Source organism: Centruroides vittatus, unplaced genomic scaffold (genome assembly GCF_030686945.1).
Source record: "Centruroides vittatus isolate TY-2023 unplaced genomic scaffold, ASM3068694v2 contig_233, whole genome shotgun sequence".
Taxonomy (NCBI): domain Eukaryota; kingdom Metazoa; phylum Arthropoda; class Arachnida; order Scorpiones; family Buthidae; genus Centruroides; species Centruroides vittatus.
Window position 1 is genome coordinate 271,878 of NW_027121459.1, and position 22,602 is coordinate 294,479.

General features: G+C 33.0%; 1 protein-coding gene and 3 non-coding genes across 7 annotated transcripts; all 4 read left to right on the forward strand.

Moving 5' to 3' along the window:
- The first annotated feature begins 4,397 nt into the window (after nt 1–4,397).
- Nucleotides 4,398–4,479, forward strand: TRNAS-CGA (transfer RNA serine (anticodon CGA)). The gene has a single exon. It is a non-coding gene; the product is annotated as a tRNA-Ser (tRNA).
- A 639-nt stretch (nt 4,480–5,118) lies between these two features.
- TRNAK-UUU (transfer RNA lysine (anticodon UUU)) lies at nt 5,119–5,191 on the forward strand. The gene has a single exon. It is a non-coding gene; the product is annotated as a tRNA-Lys (tRNA).
- A 398-nt stretch (nt 5,192–5,589) lies between these two features.
- On the forward strand, nt 5,590–5,662 carry TRNAK-CUU (transfer RNA lysine (anticodon CUU)). Its single transcript has one exon. It is a non-coding gene; the product is annotated as a tRNA-Lys (tRNA).
- A 2,148-nt stretch (nt 5,663–7,810) lies between these two features.
- Nucleotides 7,811–19,550, forward strand: LOC136971148 (chitotriosidase-1-like). Of its 4 annotated transcripts, XM_067265631.1 has the most exons (11): nt 7,811–7,875; nt 9,052–9,144; nt 9,217–9,315; nt 13,472–13,769; nt 13,897–14,023; nt 17,158–17,258; nt 17,372–17,501; nt 17,581–17,742; nt 17,853–17,972; nt 18,539–18,683; nt 19,298–19,550. In XM_067265631.1, coding segments are annotated over exons 2-11 (1,272 nt in total). In that variant the 5' UTR covers nt 7,811–7,875; nt 9,052–9,056; the 3' UTR covers nt 19,300–19,550. The 4 variants fall into 4 exon arrangements, with proteins under 4 accessions (XP_067121732.1, XP_067121733.1, XP_067121730.1 ...); XM_067265632.1 differs by lacking the exon at nt 18,539–18,683; XM_067265629.1 differs by lacking the exon at nt 19,298–19,550 and having other exon boundaries at nt 18,539–18,844.
- Nucleotides 19,551–22,602: the final 3,052 nt, after the last annotated feature.

A 22,602-nucleotide genomic window follows, 5' to 3' on the forward strand; every position in this document is an offset into this window, starting at 1 on the left:
CCCAGTTAGCGCAGTCGGTAGAGCGTTAGGCTCTTAACCTAACGGTCCGGGGTTGGCAAATTTATGTTTTTTTTTAAAATAAAACAATAATATACGTTTTATTTAGAAACCTTTGTTTTCTTCTGTTTTAAAACAGTTTTATATTATGTTATAAAATACTGTTTTAAAACAATGTTTTAAATTTTAAAAAAATGTTTTATTACATAAATTTAGTAAATAAACTTTCTCTGACTTGTGAGCTAAATATGAACGTGGGGATGAGAAATTTTTTCACTGTCATGGGTCATAAAAGCACGTGACACGCCGACTTTTATCACTAAGAGATTTCCTGACCACATGTCAAGGACTGTTAGCAATACAGCTAATATATTGTAATATTACTTGGATGGTAAAAGACATTATTATTGTTGTTGTTACTTGTTAAGTAAAAAATGAGTGCAGGAAGAAGGCTCGATAATATCTGGAACCGGTACAAACTAATTTGTGGGAATCCAGGAAAACCGGCATATAGGGTGCAATGAAAAATATGTAGGAAAGAAATGGCTGGATTAGTCGCTCGTATGAGAAAACATATTGAAGATAACCACCTACAGGATGATATACAGGAATTACAACAGCTAGGTGAGTATTTTGAACCTTTATAGGTTTTAATTTTTTCTATAGCTTGCTATAAAGTTTTACCTGAGTCATAATTCAATTTGTACCTATTTAGATATTTTTAAGTTCTTCGCCCGAGTTACATAGTTCTGCCCTTTCGGGCACTTTACATAGCGTTACGAAAAAAAACGGTTCTTTTCCAAAAATGCATGGGCTAGTACATATACATCGTTATCTACGACCTATGAAAATTTTATTAATTACTTTTGCCGCAAAAATTTTTTATAACGTTTTATTAATTAGCATATTAATTGCCTCATTGTTTTTTATGAGAGTTTTTTAAAATCAAATTAATTAAATCGTTCTAAACTTTTATAGGACCATTTTGACTTCGATAAAAAATTTTTTAAAAAATACTATTGGATGATTTTTATGACATCAGCAGGTGTTTTTTTGTTTTTTATTCAGTAGAATTTTTTATATATACCTTTTTTCAGTTTCTTCCCTATTTTAATAGCATGAAAATCAGAAATTTTGTGTTATATTGTCAACTGGTTTGTAAACAATGTGGACTGCACGCGTGAATTTTCATGCCTGTTAAATGAAAGAATAACAATCCCTGCAGCTATATTTATCAAATAAAAGCATTTTTTGGTTATTTTAAATTTTTCATGTAGTTTTTCTATAAAAACTCGTTTTTTGAAGGTATTTATTCCCCAGCAATTATTTCGGCTGCCAGATTCGCTTTTACATTGAAATAATTATTTAATATAAAAAAATCAATAGATTAAAAATAATTAGGCCTCGGAAACTAAAGTCAATAGTATACAATTATATATCGTAATCATTGTGAACTGAACATACAAAAGTGTGTAAATTATTACACTCGTGCATAAAGTGTATTATTTTTGGTTCTTATCCTAAAATGTATCATTTTATATTGCACTTGTCCGACTTGAGTCTAATAATTTTCACACGTCTGTATGCAGTAGTAATTTTAAAAACGTACACCTAATTAGTAATTAATTTATTGTTTCTATATTTATTATTTAGATTAGCAGGAGTCAGAAAGTCAGGAGCGTGACTTTCTGACTCTGCTTCAGTGGGAAGCGCTCCGCCACCACTTCTGGTTCCACTAGTGGCACTGGCACTGCATCCCAAAGCAAAGTAAAATTGCAACGCATTGATTCATTTATTGTGAAAACGTCAACTAATCAAAAAATGCAATCGGATCTCCAATGCGCAAAATTTATATATGCCACCAATTCAGCCTTTACTCGTGTAGAACACCCCAAATTTATAAAATTTTGTCAGATGTTGCGACCTGGATATGACCCTCCACACAGAAAGGAAATTGGGGGACCCTTGCTGGACACTGTACACAATTCCATTGAGAATGAATCAGCTGATGAGTTAAAGGATATTACAGTCTGTATGGCTATTGATGGGTGGAGTAATATCCATAATGAACCAGTGTTTCGTGTCTGTATGACTGATCCTAATAGAACAGTTCATTTGATTGACTCAGTTGATAAAGGCACAGAAAGGCACGCATCAAACCACTTAGAAATTATTGCAACTGCAGCAATAAAAAAATGCAATCAAAAGTATGGCTGTAAAGTACGAAGCCTGGTAAGTAACAATGCAAGCAATATGAAAAAAAAATGAGAGAAACATTAGCAATGACATAAAATTTAGATATTGTCACTTATGGATGCTCTGCTCATATTTTAAACTTACTGGCTCAAGATATCAACATTAAAGAGGTTAAAGTTTTCATTCACCTAAACAACACTACTGAGCGTTATACATTTCTGAAAATAAGAAATTCTTCAAGCTGAACAAGCCACTGTTGTCAATCCTGTTTTGGTTTTGTACATGCAAATCTTAAAAATGCCATTTCATAAAGAAACATTTAAAAATGCTGTATTTTATATTAAATAAAACATTCTGTACATTCTTGAGTCTTACACTGAAGTTTTTCTGATTTATTTTTATATTTTACTACTCGTAGATCCCAGTGTTTTATTTCCCCCCAAAACACCACGTTTTAAATGTTTTAAAACATTTTTTTAAATCATGCCAACCCTGGTCCCAGATCAGCCGAGACGTTTTTGCGTTGTTCGGCACATTTTGGTCATTGCTGTATTTGAAATTGAAGGCTTGTGTTTTTATGAATAACATGCGCCGACCATCTGCAACGATGGAACTAGATATCTGATTTTTGCACCGTTTTTGCTTCTATGAATAACATGGCTGCTGCATTGAGATAACTTTTTTGCCATCTTAAAGCGTAGGTAGCTTTTTATTCTTTTTAATCAATGAGAAAGTAGAATTTACACAAATGCATTCTCAGAGCTATAACGGCATTAAGATAAATAACATACAAACCTCCATTCCATATACAATTGACAGAGCGACATCAAGCCTTCAGACATTGAGAATTTCAAGATGAGAGTTAAGATGTAATATCTCATTCTGAACTATTGAAGACATTCAGCAAATTCCTTTTGTCAACCATTACTTTCTATCATAATTAATATCATTCATCGGCACTAACACTGCGTTGATGCCTACAGATGATAAAAATTGTTATAAAAAGAATTTTCATTGTATAGAAATAGTGGCGCCATCTTTCAATAATTAAAGGAAGTAATTATTATCTATTGATAAGTATAGCTAACATTAATGATTATATTTATAGAATGAATTTTTTATATTGTACCAGATAGAGTACCTAGATATCAGAGTAGCGACATACGAGTCATCGCCGCCATATTCTGTCGACTGTCAACAGGTGGTCTATGGGTTTACATTATGAAATGAAAACTTTTTAGTTTAATAAAGCATTTTATTTGTAAAAATGCTTTATTAAAATCGTCATTTCTTAATGTAAACCCATAGACCACGTGTTGACAGTCGACAAAACATGGCGGCGATGACTCGTACGTCGCTACTCTAATATCTAGGTACTCTAGTACCAGATAGCCTGGGACGCCCCCTAGTGGGCGTTCTAGCCATTCCGTTACAGATTACAAATATACAAAGAGTGGGATATATATAAAAAATAAGAAATAGTCTTCAATTTCTTCATATAAGTATTATTAATTGGAAATATAAATTAATTTATCATTTTCGCTGCACTGTTCATTGTGTAAACGATTACATGATTATTAACAATGCTATAAGAATTGTGTTGAGATACACGAAATGCTTTTCCACCTAGGAAAAATACCTCGAGTTATTACGCACAAAAACGAAACATTTTACACTTTCCTATATACTTTATCTACACGTAAGATAAAAAACGTTCTAGTAATTGCAAATTCTTTCTTTTTTCTAGTGAATACGTGCTATGAGTACATGTTCAGAATGTCCAACAAAAAGTAATTGTAAGTTAGAAAAGGTATCTCGTAGTTGTGTAATTTACCGCTACTGGAACTTTGCCGATGCAGTCGTATGCATAAAAGAGTTTCTGGCTAGCCGACTATAGTGTTCAGTAGATTTGCACAATAAGAATAATAAGCAAAGAGAAGAGAGACAATACGTGGTTTGTCGTTCTGGTCCCTTTGTATTTAATCCGATTTGTGGAGAATTGCGAATTGCCAGTTCATATACTTGTGTTGTAAGAAAAACCTATATAGATGAACGAACGCTGCATTTACAGAAAATGCGTAAAAGTTGCGGCAGTTCCGTTGGAATGCGTCGGTCGAGAGAGAATTGAATTCGGGGCTGTTTTCGCACGAAACGTAATGAAACGTGACTTACGTGAAATCGTGGGTTGCGGGAAAGCGCAGAGAGCAGTCGTGGCCGAGTGGTTAAGGCGACGGATTCGAAATCCGTTAGGATCTTCCCGCACAGGTTCGAATCCTGTCGATTGCGTTTTCCGTAATTTTTGATTATTTTGTTTATCTGTTTCGTTTTTTAAAACATTAATGAAAAATTTTTACATTCGCCAAACTGTATATTAAAATATAGCTAATGTTGCAAACACGTTTTAATACTATCGTTTTATAAGTTGGAAGTAATAAATTAATCTAAGATTTCAGGTATCCAGATATAAAATCACGTGTTTCAAATAGAAAAACAAATTATTGCTTAATTGAGTAATTTTAATGTTCTGCCACAATTAAGATTGTTTTTTATGCCGTTGCGAAAGAAAACCAACATCACTGTATAGCAGCTATTGACTTGATCGAATGTGCCAAACCAAATTGGAGTACAGCAGTCGCTTTTTCGTCGAGCTTTGTCGCAACCGCATGAGATACAACGGGCACTGATTGGAAGACAAACAGACTCCGTTTGCACTCGGATCTAGTGGAAAATTGAAGAGGGCAAAAGAAGTAGGCAATGCCTAGATGCGTGCTGACGTCGGTAAATTTCGACACAATTGCGAAAAGGTATGTTTTCAAGACAGATGTCGGTAATTCGCAGGCTAAAACATTTATTAATGCCAGATATTCTTGTCGACAGTGATGTTCGGTTGCGTTATCAGGACGGGAGCAGAGTTAGCAGACAAGAGCCCGGATAGCTCAGTCGGTAGAGCGTTAGGCTTTTAACCTAACGGTCCAGGGTTCGAGTCCCTGTTCGGGCGGGTCACTTTTCTTTCTTCCTTTTGCCGATCGTGGTTGTGGATTTCTAGAATTGAATCGCATTTTACAGAGACTTACTTACGAATGCTGGCCTAACTGGATATGCGAAAAAGGCGTGTTTGACTGGAAACTCGCAAATGCATATTTTGCAACAACACGGACTTAGATATTGAATGTAGGCAGAGCAAATAGCAGATTTATTCGGCAGACTATGTACGTGCGTTGATATTATTACATTCAGGTTTTCTCCCGACGACGAATCCTTTTATTGCAATTCGATAACACTGTCTTTGAAATACGCTCCGAAAATCGGATGATGATGACAGCGTTCTACTGACACAGAAACAGAATATTGCACTGGTAGAAAACGAAAGTCGTTAGAATGAAAGACGTTGGAGGAGCCCGGTTAGCTCAGTCGGTAGAGCGTTAGGCTCTTAACCTAACGGTCCGGGGTTCGAGCCCCCGATCGGGCGAGACGTTTTTGCGTCGTTCGGCGCATTTTGGTCATTGCTGTATTTGAAACTGAAGGCTTGTGTCTTTATGAATAAAATGTAACTTGAAACCAATTTTCATCTAGAGATGCAATGTTTTAAAAATCGCTGAAAGGTTTTCTTTTCGCTTGTAGAGCCATATACAGCGGGTAGACACAGCCATCACAGTTACTTAAACAAAAAATGTCACTAACCTTAATAACGATAAACTCTACATTAAATAAAAAAACCAAAGATTGACGACAAGGGAAGAAAGTTGTGAGCTGGACTACTTTTGTATGAAAGTGAACAATAAAATTACGCGCTTAATTTGCAAAGAAACGAATAGTTTTGTTAAAGAATACAACATTAAGCGACATTATAGCATTATAGCACTAATCACAAAGAATAATTTTCGTGCTTCGAAGGAAAATTAAAAACAATGAAGAATTCACTTAACAGCCAGCAACGAGTGCTTACAAAATTCACGAAAAGTAATGAATCAGTAACAAGAGCCAGTTACGAAATAAGCTATTTATTTGCAAAACATTCAAAATCATTACCGATGGTTTTTTAATCAAGGAATTTATGATAAAAGTTGCCGAATTTGTCTGTCCAGAAAAACATGTACAGGCATTTCGAGATATCTCATTATCAAGAAATACGGTGGCAGACAGAATTACGGAAACGGCAGATTACGTCAGTTCAGAACTACAGGAAGTATCTACCAAAGTCCAACGCTTTTGAAATGCGATTGATGAAAGCACGGTGGCAAGAGATGTTGCACAGGTTGTCTTTTTTACGTGGTCGCGATAACATGAGGATTATCAAAAAATTGTTGGAAATTATCCCTCTTCACGGAACAACAAATGGTGAAGATATTTTTAATGCCGTATGGAGCATTTTAGAAAAATGTAAGCTTCTTCTTGATAAGCTTGTTTCTGTAACAACTGATGGCGCTAAGTTGGTGGAAGGCGAAACTAAACGATTTGTGTCACAACTGACGAGAAAATTACAAGCCGAGTATCCAGATAAACCGAAAATCATGGTTTTCCATTGTCTTATTCACCAACGAGTTCTCTGTTTAAAATTATTAAAAATGGACAAAGTACTTAAAACAGTTACAAAGACAGTTAACTAGAGTACTTAACCATTGCCAATTTACTTCGTTCCTTAAAGATTTAGAATCCGAATTCGAAGATCTTTTTTATTACACAGAAGTTCGTTGGTTGTCCTGCTACAAAGTCCGGAAGAGCTTCTGTTTTTGGCGGAGATTGTATTATTTCTTGAAATGAAAGATGAAAACAACGAAAATGTATCGGTTATAAAAGGTTTTATCAATATGTTGATAAAATTGAAGAAATTCCACGTGTCTGGTGTTATGATTGGGCGCGTTTTTTTATGTAGCGCTCGAGAAGCGTTTTACAGCTATCTGAAACCCGTTTCTAAATGGCTAACGCTGCTCGTGACGTCATTTCGCTACACTTTCGCTGCATAAAAAATGCTCCCATTGAATATTGAGTTAACTGTTATTCTTAAGTTTTTCCAGTTATATTAGTACAGTTCGTTTGATAGTCGCGTGAGAAAATACAACCACGTGGTGTTTTAATGGCGGAAAGTTTGACGCGGTTAACCGAGATAACTACCATCAGAATAAAGAGGAAAGGATAATAAATTTAACACAAATTCTACACAAATAATCATATATAATTTAATTCAAAGAACAAAACAACCTAATCTTACTCAAAATAGTATTCTTTATCGAGAGATCTTAATCGAGGAATAAGCGTAATTTGTATACCAGTTCTTTTTCGATACAAGAAAATATCTCTAATCCAAAATCTTCGACAAATTCTTTTAGCTAAATAAAGGAAGCCGTACAAAACAAAATTTGTAAACACGTGGATAAAGATAGTGTCGGCATCGTTCGCCATCTTGAATACTGATTGCATGCGCCAAAATGTAAGTAGAATTGCCGCTTATGTGGTTGTGCTGACGCGCGGCGAGGATGCGTTTGTGACACCGCTTTTCCTTGTCGCGCCGCATGTGTGCATCTTCCTTAATTAAGTATGGCCGCCATCTTTTAACGGCATCAAAAGAGATTGCCATCTTTTAACGGCAGGTGGCGTATTTACACAATGTAAACCCATTGTCGACGATATGTAAACATCAGTCGAGTTTCTAGTTATTCCGTTTGTTTTATCGGTTAAAACTAGGTAAGTATGTTTATTTAAAAGTTCGTCGAGTACCAATTTTATTCCCATTTTAAAATAAAAATGTAGTATGAGTATAAGAAAAGTTAGTTCGTTATAATTTCATTATTTTAAATCAATCGAGTTCTGAATCGTGTTTTCGACGCCATGTTGTTTCCTAAGCGAGTTACCTGTATCCGTCTTTCTGTGCCGATTAAGTTATTATTACTGTTTACACGTATTATAATTGTAACCTTTTTGGCTATTTTGTATAAATAATGATCGTTGTGATCGTAATTAATAATGAATAAGGAGTATTTTCATTCGTATTTATGACCATAAGATGTGAATCAACATGGCGGCGATCGGACGGTACAGACAAAATTATGACAATTTCATATTTTTATTAATAATTAAGAAATTTCTTAATGATGAAGAGTGAATTACAGAACGTATTTAGAGATGAAGTATTCAAATTTTGAATTTACTAAATTTATTAAAATTACATTTTAGTTATTTTTTACATATTTAAATGTTTCAGTATAAGTTGCTTTAAGGTTATTTACATGCATTGTATCTGTGATATTTGCCAATCCGGCAATTATTTGCATGGAGGGGTGCCGGATTACCGAGTGTGCACACTTAGACATCGATTGAAGCGACCTTTGTTAGCGATTGTGTTTGGAGGAAGGCGCACCAGATATAACACTATATGCTGAAATGAAACTCGAGTTAAACAGGAAAACAGGATGTGTGATATTACTAACACTTCTGTGGAAAAGGAAGTGGATGAGCAGTCACACCTGAGACGTGGTTCGTTATTGAGGGTCGGAGTAATAAAAGTGTACTGTACGTGTTTATCTAAAATTCACTTTAACCAATTTTTATCAATCGAATACAAAAATTTTACAACTTTAAGAATGTAATGAGGTCAAGGATAGGTTTTGTTACATTTGTATGCATTGATGACAGAAGAATATGTCATAAAATGAGTTTATCAATAGATACGAATGTAGAAATGATAACTGTTATCATAATCTTAAATATACAATGTAAAAACATTTATATTTATTAACTTCGTAGTTTATTCATTGCGTAATATAAAGTATTATGTTTTTCTGATAACTTTACATATAAATACTGTTACGGTTTATCTTGTGTTTAAGCATTAAACAATATAAGATTTATATTTTATCACAGGTTAAATGAATCTCTTCAGAAGAGAACTTTTGCTCTCTTTCATTAATGCATTTCTCATGCTTTCTGCGTCACTCCAGCTCGAAGATTCCGAAGGTTTGTTCGTTATCTACTTTGCAAATTATAGAAAAATTAAGCATCTGTAAATAATTATTACCATATTTCTAGATTTAAGTCACATTCGCAACAGGTCTCGAAAAGTATTCGACGGAATATATAAAGGAATTCTTCGAGAGGAGAATTATTCTTTTCCTTTGCATTTAACAGGTGAGTTTGCATTTTAAACATTAAATATTAACAAGTTTACTTCTCTATAGACTTTAAAATATATACTTTTCTTCTTTCTTGGATACCAAATGAAGAATTTTTTTTCAATTTTGACTACTTTCAGGCTTCTAAGATCATTATCATCACCATCAAGGGTATCTGATGATCACTAGAGGCCTGAAAATTTTCAAAATTAAGAAAGATGTTTTGATTTATTGATGGGCTGTTCAGTTTATGAGTGAGTTCATCATATTGTCTAGTATTTTTTATTATAAAATCATTAATGGTTTAAATATGTAAAAGTTTATTATAGTAAATTTCCACTTTGCAACTGCTTGGTTTATAATCTTCTGTGTTTTCGATAGGTACTGAATAAGTGTTAATTATTAATGTGTAAAATATATATTTTCTTATCAGTTTGTGTAATATTATGTAGTTAAAACTGGAAGCAGGCAATCTTGTTTTTTTAACACTGACCTTACAGGAGTGCGTTGGCTTGATTTGTGACGTATTTTTCAGATCCAAGTTAATTTGCGTAAGCTAGGGATTCATTGCGATATCTTACAACTTTTACATAAAATAAAATACTGGGGAATGGGGATGGGAGAATCTTTTAATTATTAAAAAATGGTCAGATTTGAGCTCCATTAATATGGTGGAACAGTATTACATGCATATTTTATCATGTTCAATTAATAACAAATTATTAGATTTAGATGCAAGGTGGGCAGTTATCTTAGTGTATAGCAATTTCTCCTCTCTGATAGCTTGTTTACTTGAGAGGATTAAGCAACTTGCATAAACATTTAATAATATACATTCATCGGCACACTACTCTGTTGTATTTACATATCATAGAACTTTAAATTTCATCGCTGTTTTATTAAATTTTCAGTTCTGTTTTTAATGTATTTATGTGGGTTAGTAATGTAGGTATGTTCTTTTATTTGGGGTTGATACATGTAGATTTGCATTTGTGTACTGCAAATCATTAGGTTAACACAATTTTGAGTCTTCCATCAGCAAATTGTTTTCTTTCATCTTCTGATTTTAAGCAATACAAGTACTAAATGATACTTGCTGTGGTTCATACCCTGGTTGCTTGTACTTTTATAAAATCATGTATTTAATTGAGTATAATAAAACTTTGCATTGTATATTCAGAAATAGTTCCCTAAAATATTATTTATTAAATACACAATGTCATAAACACATTTAACATTGTTTTGTTAATTGAAATCATTGAATAAGTATCTAGGCAGTCATCTGGGACTAAATAGGATGAAGTAAAAATTTATGTAGAATTTTGTTTTTATCAACATGAACCATCACTCAAAATCAATTCATACTGTATATGAAAGATTAATTTAGTAAATGTTTTTTTACATTATAGTTAACATTACAAATTGTTTTACAAATAAATAAACAACAACTAACCCGTTATATATAAACACCAACAACTGCCGAATTATCGGGCTAGCAAATGGCTATAGTAATATTAATAATTTAAATTAATTTGGTACTAGAGTTAGGCATTAGGCGCCATCTCTTGCTAAATTTAATAATTAGAATTTTAATTAAATAATTTAAATAAATTTAGGCTTAACTGGAAGAAAAGAATTGGCCCGAAGCGGGATTCGAACCCGCAACTTCTGCTATCCGTGCAGACACGTTACCAGTTACGCTACCCGGACCTTCGGTCCGATCCTCCCCTTTCAGTTGATATAAGATTACCGTACGACCATCGATGGCTATTACAATGCCGGCTGGGGACACATTAATTGCCCACGTCCTCCCAAAGGCACTCAACCGGCCATCGCAAACGCCGGCAAGGCGTATACATATAAATAAACAACAACTAACCCGTTATATATAAAGACCAACAACTGCCGAATTATCGGGCTAGCAAATTTAAATCTCTTGCTAAATTTAATTAATTTAGCAAGAGATGGCGCCTAACGCCTAACTCTAGTACCAAATTAACTTAAATTATTAATATTACTATAGCCATTTGCTAGCCCGATAATTCGGCAGTTGTTGGTCTTTAAATTGTTTTACTGTAGAGCTAAGAAACTTAAGTTCACATTTTGATAAATAATATTCCCTAAGAAAATAGCTCCAATTCCAAAACGCTCTTGTTATTTGTTTAAATATGACATTACATATTTTTTAAGTTCTACAAATTATAAAATTTTAATAAATTTTATCAATAACTATTGAAATTGAAGCAAGTTTTTGCATTTTTATTGATGATAAAAACATCCTGTTCAACTTTTTTCATTTTTTTATTGTGAAAATTAAAATGCTTTGAGAAGGACTAAGCATTTTATTTGTCAATTAATGTCATAAGTGATTATCTAATTCTACAGTCCATATATCTGTTACAAGATAAATTATTTTTTATGCATACTTATAGCATTACTTATAATTATGTTAAATGTTAAAAATTTTTCAATTAATTTAAGTATGCAGATTTTTGTTATATAAAAATATAAAACTTTTTTTTATAATTTTAAAATTCTTTTGAAGTACAGTGGAACCTTGCTTAACGAGTATAAATCGTTCCAGAATCTTACTCGTAATGCGAAACACTCTTTAAGCGAAACATATAATTGAATGTAAAATATGATAATGCGTTAGATGCCGAAAAAATACTCAAATATTTTATGTATAATGTGTATTCAAAGAAAATTATACTGTATTTAATTATAGCCTTTACATAGCCCAACAATTTGGCATATTGTTTGGCGTGTTTATTATATAACAAGCTATGGTTGTTGATGTTTATATGTAATATGTCTGAACATAAGTTTGGAAAAATGTGTGATCACAAGCGACACTAAGATGCTAGCAGAACGAGTGTGAAACTTAGACTGATGTAGCATGTGCAAAATCCAGGACTTCCCCTCTCTTGGCCACTCGTTAAGCGAGCTAGTTTTTCACAATTTATTTTACTTGTTACGTGAAACATTTGTTACACAAGGTGCTCATTAAGCGAGGTTCCACTGTATAAATCAAATACTATCTATGTATATAATCGAGACGAGTTGATAATAATATCAAATACTATCTATGTATATAATCGAGACGAGTTGATAATAATAATAATCAGCACAGAGCCCAAATGGTTAGGAGTTGAAAGTTGAAATTTGGTACACAGTCAGGGTACATCACGAGAATGCACAATAAGAAGGGATTTTTCGAAATTCTTCCCCACAGAGGAGAGGGACAGGATTAAGGCTAAACACTTCCATCAACAATGGAAGTATTCAGTAACAATGGAAATGTCAACAATGAAAGTGTTACGTAACAATGGAACTGTTAAGGGAAAGCGACGTGCAAGATGCAGATGCAGTTTTTTTCATTTTTGCAGGAAATTTGAGCATATTTTTAGACCCATCTAAAAATTCTCTAATTAGTCTGGAAACAGGGGATCCGGGGACCCAATTCTTGCATTCTGTAAAAATGGGTAAGGTTCACTATGATGTAATAATCTTAATCTTCACTATCGTTACTTTTGCCTGAGCAATGCCGGACTTACCTGCTAGTAATGTAATATAATAAAAGGGTTAGAAGTACAAAAATAATCTAATAATCTTAATGTTTGATGTTATTTTTTGCCTGAGCAGCACTAAGCTTGTCTAATTTTTTTTTTTTTTTAACTCTTTCTGCCTTGTGGGCACTAAGAGGGCCTACTTTAGCAAGCCCATTATCAGTTCAGTCAGGCCCACAATGGGGTAACCAGGTACTGAGGGACAGGGCCCGACATATCCAGATGGACCACCCCTTGAAAAATTCCTGGGGATTTTTCGACCCGTCCAGATTCGATCCCAGGTCCCCCAAAGCAGCAGGCTGCCACCTTGACTGCTTGACCATCCTGCCGCATGGGATCATCTGCTAGTAAATTTATAAAGCCGAAATATGAATTTCATTTAGTGATCTATTTTATATTTGCAGTCAGCAAGAATTCCACTACTGTTTTTTGATATCTTTGTTCTCTTTTCTTCTTTATCTTTTTTCTTGAATTAATTGTTTAATCATTCCTTACTGTCACTAACATATTGGAAAAAGAATATTAAATAATTATTATTAAACAAAGTATTGCATACGCCTTTCATTTAAATTTAATCTAATTGTAATTAATATATTATTTCAGGTTCAAAAGAAGCAGCACACAAAAGTTCAAAGAAATTAGTTTGCTATTATGTTTTGGAAAATGAGAAGAACAATAGTTTATTACCAAGTGACATAGATCCTACTCTGTGCACCCACATTTTGATAGGATTTGCTTCCGTTGTTGATTCATGTGTAGTTCCTAGTAAACCGAGTGATATTAAAGGATACGAATGGACTGTTTCTTTAAAAAGAAAGAATCCGAAGCTGAAAGTGATGCTATCAGCTGGTGGAGGGAGCGAGTTTTCTAATGCTGTATCTTCTTCACATAATAGAACTAAGTATGAGTTTTTTAATTAGTATTTCTGAGTGTTTACGATTACATTCAATATAATATAGTTTAATATATATCAATACAAATTGATATATATTAAACTGAAGTTTGCTAATTTATTATTTAATTTACAGGTTTATCAATTCTATATTGAAGTTATTGAATCGATTTCATTTTGATGGTGTTGACATTGATTGGGAATTTCCTGCTTGGAGTGGTTCACCTGCCATGGATAGAATTAATTTTGTAAAGTTCTTACGGGTAAATTTTAAAAAAATTTTCATATTATTTGATTAAAGTGTATTTACAACATGTACAAGATTTTACAGAACCATATTTAATAAACATTTCATTTAAGAATACCTCAAAATATATTCCTCATAAAAATATATTATTTTCATTATTAAGAATTTAAAACACTGTGTGTTAGTTAGTTATGTGGTGTGTCTGAATAGTAAAGATATAATGGCTAGTATTCGTTCAAAACATTCCATGCCGCAAATACTGAGCTTGACAGATGCTCTTTTATTTGTACAGAAAGTAACTATTTTTGTTATAATTGTAATATTTATTTACAGAAACAGAGAGTGCTTACAGGCTCACTTCTCTCTGCTATTTTAGCTGAGCTAGTTATGCGAGCCATAGAACTCAAAGTTTTTTGATTGCACTTTGATAGTCTACTCGGTGTTCCTTTAGATCAGGGGTCACCAAACTATGGCCTGCTGCCACACTGTGCCACAAGGAGTTAAAATATAATCCTTTATAGGGAAATATCGTAGTTTGTAGATAAACTTACTATGTAGGAAAAATTAAAATAAATTTAAGTAAAAATGCCAAAATTAGTCTAATCTGATTTTTGCATCTGAGAGTGTAATTTTTAGGAAAATCTGTGAAATAAAAAATTTGGCGACTTTGGATATCAGAGTGCTTTTTGTGTAAGTATCTGCAATGAAGATTCTAAGAAAAACCATTCTGAGCTTGCTGCAGACATCGTATTTGTGTATTGATAAAGAAATATGTTGGTTGTCTTTATTTTTTGTGTATTCACTGTACTGTATCGAACAAAATGGTTATGTGGCCCACTGAGAAAGTTTGGTAACCCCTGCTTTAGATGGATGGTAATGTGCTGTCATGTGGCTCCTATGTATTCTGCTTCTTCATTGGATCTCTTGTTCATAAGAGGATGGCATATACCCTTGGCAAATATTTCCAAGTCGGCAGATTTTTGGCATTTCTAATTAAATTAAATATGGATGGGCTCCTTTTGAGGGCCCCATTGGTGTTGTAGTTGTAGCATATATCTTTATATATAGAAGTATAAATTGCATCATTAGCATTATTACCTTGTGTGTATCCGGAGCACGTTGGGAGCTAGAATTGTTATGCCCATGTGTAGTGTGATACACGATGAGCCCTTTGGTGATATTTTTATCGTAACCATGAATAACTGTTTGTTTTACAGTAATGTCAAATTCCCATTGTTTTTGCCTTGGATCTCTTATTTGTGTGTATGCTCTTTGGACCAAGGAGTTGAATGCAGCTAACCTAAAAGAATAGGGATCATGATTCCTAAAAATATTAGGAGCAAACTTCAACAATTTGAATCAATCACATGTGACAATCCTTGCTTCTTCCTATGTAAAATCAATGCTTTGCAGAGCTTTGAACGATCTATATCAAATCTTAAGTTTTGGCATTTAGAATCACATTCTTCATCAAGCATCGAATTTTATTCCTGCTTTCATTTAATGATATTATAAGAGAGAGACTGATATCTGATATTCCATGTTTTGTTTCTTTCCTCACATTTATGTACCAATTTAATCATCCAAGTGTGGCTTGCAATCATCTATATATTTTTCATGGCATTGTAAATTTGATTATAAGAGAATTAAAGATCTTGATTACAATAATTATTAATTAACTTTTAAATTTAAATTTTAGAATGAAAGACATTTTAATGAAAACTCTATATACTTAAAATACATTGTTTCTTATTATTGAAAAGGTATATGTATCTTTCTAACATAAAATATAATTCAATACAGTGGTGCCTCATATAACGTACTTAATCCGTTCCAGGTGCACGTCCGTTAAATGAAACGTCCGTTATACGAAGCGCATTTTCAAATAACCGTACTGTATCATTAAAAAATAAAATCTGGTGTAAAACGGGGTGCATTCTTTTATTCCTCCGCGTAACTCTGCGCGAGCGATATCCATTTAAAAATTCCCGCGGAACGCGTTCCTAAATTCCGGTGGGAGTGCACGCCGTCGAACGGCAAAAACGGCCGCTTGTAGCAGTAGTTTACAGTAGAAAGCAACATGGCGTCCTCCATGGCTCAGATAGTTTCGTTTCCAGGTCCATTATGTGGTTTTATGAATGAAAATTTAGAAATTGTGAAAGTGCCAGTTAGCGCACGAGGTGATGTAAGTGTCGTTACAAATTTTTTTCGAATGGTAGCCGGCATTCTAATTTTTTTTGAGGCTATTTTGAATGCTCTTTCAACAAATAATCCATTTTATGGTTGAATTTTACAATTGGGATCCTTCTTTTGCCTTTAAAAGCTCATATTTTAGAATTATAGATTCCTTCATCACAATACTGTAGTGCGATAGTGTGATAGTGCGAGCGCTGCCATCTTTCTTTCTTTCACTGTCATTCCTAAATGCCTACAAACAGCAGCGCACTCCTGTAGTAGCGGAGATGCAGAGCGACCACTATTAAAGAACGCACCCATGGAGCAGTCACTAATTATGCTGGAAAGTCCATTGTTTGCAGCCAGTCCGTTGCTCGAGTCACTTAACGGCCAAACAGAAAGTCCGTTGTTCGCAGCGTCCGTTATTCAAGGTGTACGTTATACGAGGCACCACTGTATATGTCTAACTAATTAAATTTACCTGATGTATAATACCGCATACTTTCTGACTAGTAATTGTCATTTAAATCCAACAAACTCTTTTAAGACATTGAATGAATTAATAAGAAGAAACTCTGGAAAATGAATATTTGTCTTCCAACTACTGTTTATTGATGAGACTATGTCTCATCTCTAAAATCGCACTGCTGTCAATGGCCGCACACCTTAGAGGTAGGAAAGAGTACATGTCAGGAGTTGCAATTTGGCACAGAGTATTTGGTGCTCAAATCATGCACACACAAAATAAACTAGACTTGTAGGTAGTCGGGAACTGGGTCAAAAGAAAATATGAAATGCCGAGACTGTTTCTACAAACAGGCGCAAGTGCGAGATTTGCACATGCGTTGCTCATGCTCTCCGAGACAGTCGTCCCAAAAATGATTTTGCCGTCTTACTTTTAGTTGTTGATATAATGATAGTGAATTTTATATATACAGTATACATATATGTTTGTGTGTTTAACACATATTACAGGAATTTAACTATGCCAGTGGACACAAATACCTACTATCTGTGGCTGTAGCTGCTCCAAAAACAATTATCGATGTTTCCTATGATGTACCAAAGATAGCAAGGTAAGCATGTGTCCTTAACATTTTTGTTATGTGTAGTTATTTTATTAGTTTTCATTTTTACATTTATAAAACAGAGTTTTTCAAAAATTTTTATTTTTATGTTTATAAAACAGATATGTCGATTTTGTCAATCTAATGTCTTACGATTATCATGATTATTCCCAGTACTTGCCATTTACTGGTCATAATAGTCCATTATTCAGAAGAAGTATTGAGAGAGGTTATTTTGCCACTCTAAACACGGTAACTTACTGATACAATTTATTGATATTGACGATTATTTTCCATTCGTGCAATACATACGTTGTATGTAATACTGTAGGCATGGTCTGCACAATATTGGTTGGAGAAAGGCTTACCGAGATCAAAATTATTAGTGGGAATTCCAACGTATACGCATAGTTATAAATTAGCCGTTCCTTACATGCATGGTTTCGATGCTCCAGCTGTTGGTACTGGTCTTGGAGAGTTAACATATCCCGAGGTAAAGAATTTGAAATTTTTAAATTATATTTAAACACATACTATAGTAGTGTAATGTATAAACAATCCATACTATTCAGTAAATAATACAATATAAATTTTTAATTTAAGGTATGTAACTTTTTAAAAGAAGGTGGAATTCGTGTTTTCGATAAAGAAAGTCAAGTTCCTTACACTTATAAAAATCTAAATTGGATTGGCTACGATGATTATCAAAGTGTTTCAGCAAAGGTATTATGATCTGAAAGTTTTATAATGTTTAAGTAAACATAATTAAATTACTGATAATTTTGTATCATATATAAAGGGAAAAACTTTCCTTGCACTGTAGATAGATTTATTGATATATAATAATGTAAGTACAGATATTGTCTTTGCACTGATTCATATTTTCTACATGTAAAGTTTTTTCTACAATGCAAAGAGATGTATCAATAGATTATCATCAATTAGTATCATTAGTAGTAATAGTAGTAGGTTTGTGTGTATCACTAGAATCTGTTGCTTATACTCCTACTCAGAAGCTAGCATAACTTGTAAATTTACTGACCTACGGGTTATGCCAGCCTTATCATTACGTATTTTTAAGTTTAAAGAAAGAATGATACAGCTAACATCACTCTATTACTATTTTTTTAAAGGCTTCAAAACCAGTCTATAAGCCACAATGTTAATGTACAAATATAATGAGAGTTGTACTGTACATCTACTTTATCTCAGTAGACTAGTACAACATGCTCTGAGCTATTCCACTTCTCTATTTTGTGCAACTTTTAAATTTCCTCTGTATTTTTTAGGCCCATTGGATAATGAAGATGGATTTTGGTGGAGCAATGACCTATGATCTAAACTATGATGACTGGAAGGGAAGCTGTGATGGAAAGACAAAGTTTCCACTGCATCGAATAATTCGAAGTATTCTCTGTGATAAAAAAGCCAATTGTGATTAGCAGCATTAAGTTCTTAATTAATTTGTTTATTCAATGCTGAAAGTTAGTTAGTTTATCAAGTAACTGCAGGGGATGAACAAGCTCAGACAAATCTTCATTTCATCTTCATTGTTCTAGTCATCATTTTACCACTTCAACTACATATAAATATTTATTTCAGTATTAAATTTTTTTTTAAACAATTTTTTTAAAACCTTCTTAAAAAATATTAAAAATTAAAGGTTAAGACAATATAGATAACTGTTGTTTTTTGTGTAACTGCAATTTATCAGAGACAAAACAATACTAAGATTTACAACACATTGCATTTATAATCTTGTTCATTTAATTCGAAATATTTTAAAGTATTTTTTGTTAAGCTGTTTGTTATATACTTTTTATTTATATTATGATATTTTTATTATGAATTACTTGAAACTGAATAATATTGAACAAGTATGATTTATTGAGTGACATTTTACTGTGAACATCTCTTTGATTTAAGATAAGTTTACAGGAAATTTAAAATATGCATGAATGTTATCATCTTGTATTTATTAAGAGCAATTAAACATTGCGACCAAACAGATGTAATCCTGATCCTGATTTAGAGTTTTTTTCTCATAGAATTCAAGGTTTTTCTGATCACCATGTGGTCTGTTTGTCACCATAGAAATCTGAATTCAACCCAAAGTCATACTCAGCCTGTGGAGAGACAGCATGGTCTCTGGTAAAACCTCAGTTCCTTGGCACTCTCCTAGCAACCTTTTCCCTCCACACACCACTGTGCAACATCCTTGCAAAGAAACAAAGAAAGTTACTTTAAAAAACAAGACCTATTGTTACAGCATCATCTGATCTCCTCATCAGCGCTAGTCCTATCTTCCAAGGGCTATGGAAGAAACTTTTGACGAGGGGTCAGTACTGTTTTAGAGAGTTATTAAAATACAGTCATACCTCGGTACTCGAACGTTTCGGAGCTCGAACAAATCGGTACTCGACCAAAAATTTCGAAAAAAAAATGCCCCTGTTCCCGAACAAAATTTTGGTACTCGAACGGGAAAGCCCGCCACGGCGGCGGCGTCAGTTACGAGACAGTCCAGTTAGGCCTAAATTTATTTAAATTATTTAATTAAAATTCCAATTATTAAATTTAGCAAGAGATGGTGCTTAACGCCTAACTCTAGTACCAAATTATCTTAAATTATTAATATTACTATAGCCATTTGCTAGCCCGATAATACGGCAGTTGTTGGTCTTTACGAGACAGTCATTGTTTGGCATGCACATTAACTTACGCTGTGCTATATTTTTTGAATTAGCATCCTTTTGATTTATTAGCCCTTAAACATGGGTCCCAAGAAGAATAAAAGTAAAAGTGGTCAAGTGAAAAGGAAAACAGTGAGAACCACAATCGAACTGAAAAAAGAAATCATTGCTAAACACGAAAATGGAGTGCGTGTTTCGGATCTTGCTGTCAAATATTCTATGGCTAAGTCGACGATATCGACTATTTTAAAGAATAAAGAAATGATAAAAAACATACTAGCGAATCAACTGGGGATTGGAATGCATTAATCTATTTTACATTATTTGTAATGGGAAAAAATGATTTGGAGTTCGAACATATTGGTACTCGAACCTCTTTCTGGAACGGATTATGTTCGAATACCAAGGTACCACTGTAGATTAATCTGTTTATTATGCTCTGAAACAATCCGTATATTTTTTCCTATTACTATTTTTTTTTTTTATAGAAAACATATATGTTTGTTTGTTTTTTCAAGTTATATACTTGAGTTTCTGACTTAAATTTTAGGTTTCTTTGATTTTTAAAGGGAAAAAGTGGATGAGGTAATGACCTACTCAGCCCCATTTCCAAGAACTTCTGTCATAATTTATCAATTATAAGAGTTGGGGCATCATCTTCAAACCTCAGTGGGTGAAGTCATGAATGATTACATTGTTTTATTGATCAGTTATTCAATCAATTAGTCAGTCAATTTGTAATTTCGAATACATGAAAATAACTCATTCTCTCTCATGACTAACTTAGATCAGGACTTTTTGTTTAATGAAGATAAAATTTTGATTGTAACCATTTTGAATTTTAATTCTGGAAAATTGTCTATACATAGAATAATTTTAAACAGTTTATTGTTTTTATTTCAGAAGTTTTTACTACTAGAAAATAGCGAGGTTGATGCCGAAGTTTTAAATGCAAAAACGTGTACGTCGGATGTCCAGCGCCGCCTTCCTGTAAGCCTAGAAGTTTGACAATGGAGTTTGGAAAATCAGTGGAATCATACTCGACATTCCAAATGCCATTGTCAAACTTCTAGGCTTACAGGAAAATGGCACCGAACATCCGACATACACGTTTTCACGTTTAAAACTTCGGCCTCAACCTCACTAATAATAGAAGAATTGAAAGATTACAGAATTTTCAATTTATATTTTAAAAGGAATAAATTATGTAAGGTTGATGTATCTGCTTATTAAGGACACCAAAACCATTCAGTAATCTAGAAATGTTTTAGGCTAATAAAAGTCACCATTTGTAAGCTATCAAAGAACAGAATATATTTGAATATCAAAATAGAACAGCACAGAATGTTCCATTCTGAGATTGGTTGACGAGATTAAAATTGTTTAAAACGTTTTTAGGTTTGGTCAGGATTAGACAATGTATTTTAGGCTGTTTTGCAGGCTGTAACTAATTAGAGAACTAAAGCAAGATAAATCAAACTATCCATTCATCATTTTATTCATAAAGTTGTGTATTGTAATGTGCAAACATTGTTTATGCTATGACATTCCTTACTGTCATTTTGTAGTGCATAAATTATTTCTCAGGTATTATTTATTTTCTTTTATTAATTTATTTGGTTAATTTAAATAGCAAAGCAAAACTATTGAGAAATTTGCATATTCCAATACAAAATGTAATGTGTAATGTTTTATATATGTATTTTTTTATGAAAATGAACTATAAGCATTGGCAGTTCAGTTTGGAAACTGCAAAAATTTTCAATGTCATTCAATGTAAGTTTTTCACATAGCTAAACACTTCATAGAAATGTTGGAAACATTTAAAAAGGTGCAAAATTTGCACCTGGCCTGGATGCAAATCTGGGTTGCACACAGAAGCAAGTTGTTATCCAAATGACCAAGTATACTCCTTGTAAGTAGATTGTTCTTGTACTTAATTGCCAAATGTATATTGTATATTATGAGCCAGTAAATAAGCAAACTTATATATTTAAATTTCTAGTAAACTATATTTTTATGTATGCCAAAGTTTCAATGTGTGTTTTAATGTATGTTATACACATATCTTGTATATTTTGCACTTGTAAATTATTTTTATTATGTATGTAAATCTTGTAAGCTCATGATATTATAAAGTAAGTTCCATACTGACAGCATTCATTCTATTTAGAATGTTTTTTTAACCTTCTTGAAGGTTGTTTAAAAATTGAAATTATGATAATGCAACACCCATACTTACAAGTACAATTTGTACAACAATTTTCATTTCTAGTGTTTAAATGCCATCAATATGCTATATTTTACGTTTGCTATATTCTGTGGGATGTTAGAGAAGTGGAGAATAATGGTAAACAGCAGTGTAATAACGTAGAAATAAAGCAACTTATTTTCATCATTGAGTCCAGTAAATTTGAATGTGCATGAACCTAGGAAGTTTCTAAAACCCAAAAATCATTTTTGAAATGCAATTTAATCTTCAGATTTGCTCTTTCTAAATAAAACAGATAAGCCAATTAATGTTCTTAACTTCATGCTTCAAACACGTTGAATTTAACTAGGGTGCTTCAAATACCAATTCAAGTGTGTTAAATATTTAATTTACTATAGAAATGCAATTTTAATACAGTAGAGAGTCGTAATCTGAACCCCGGTTATCCGAA

Coding starts and splice junctions, on each gene's coding strand:
- LOC136971148 (XM_067265629.1), top strand. CDS start 9,057: ATGAATCTCTTCAGAAGAGAACTTTTGCTCTCTTTCATTAATGCATTT. Junction 17,259..17,371: donor GATGTACCAAAGATAGCAAG/GTAAGCATGTGT, acceptor TTTATAAAACAG/ATATGTCGATTTTGTCAATC. Junction 17,973..18,538: donor ATCAAAGTGTTTCAGCAAAG/GTATTATGATCT, acceptor TGTATTTTTTAG/GCCCATTGGATAATGAAGAT.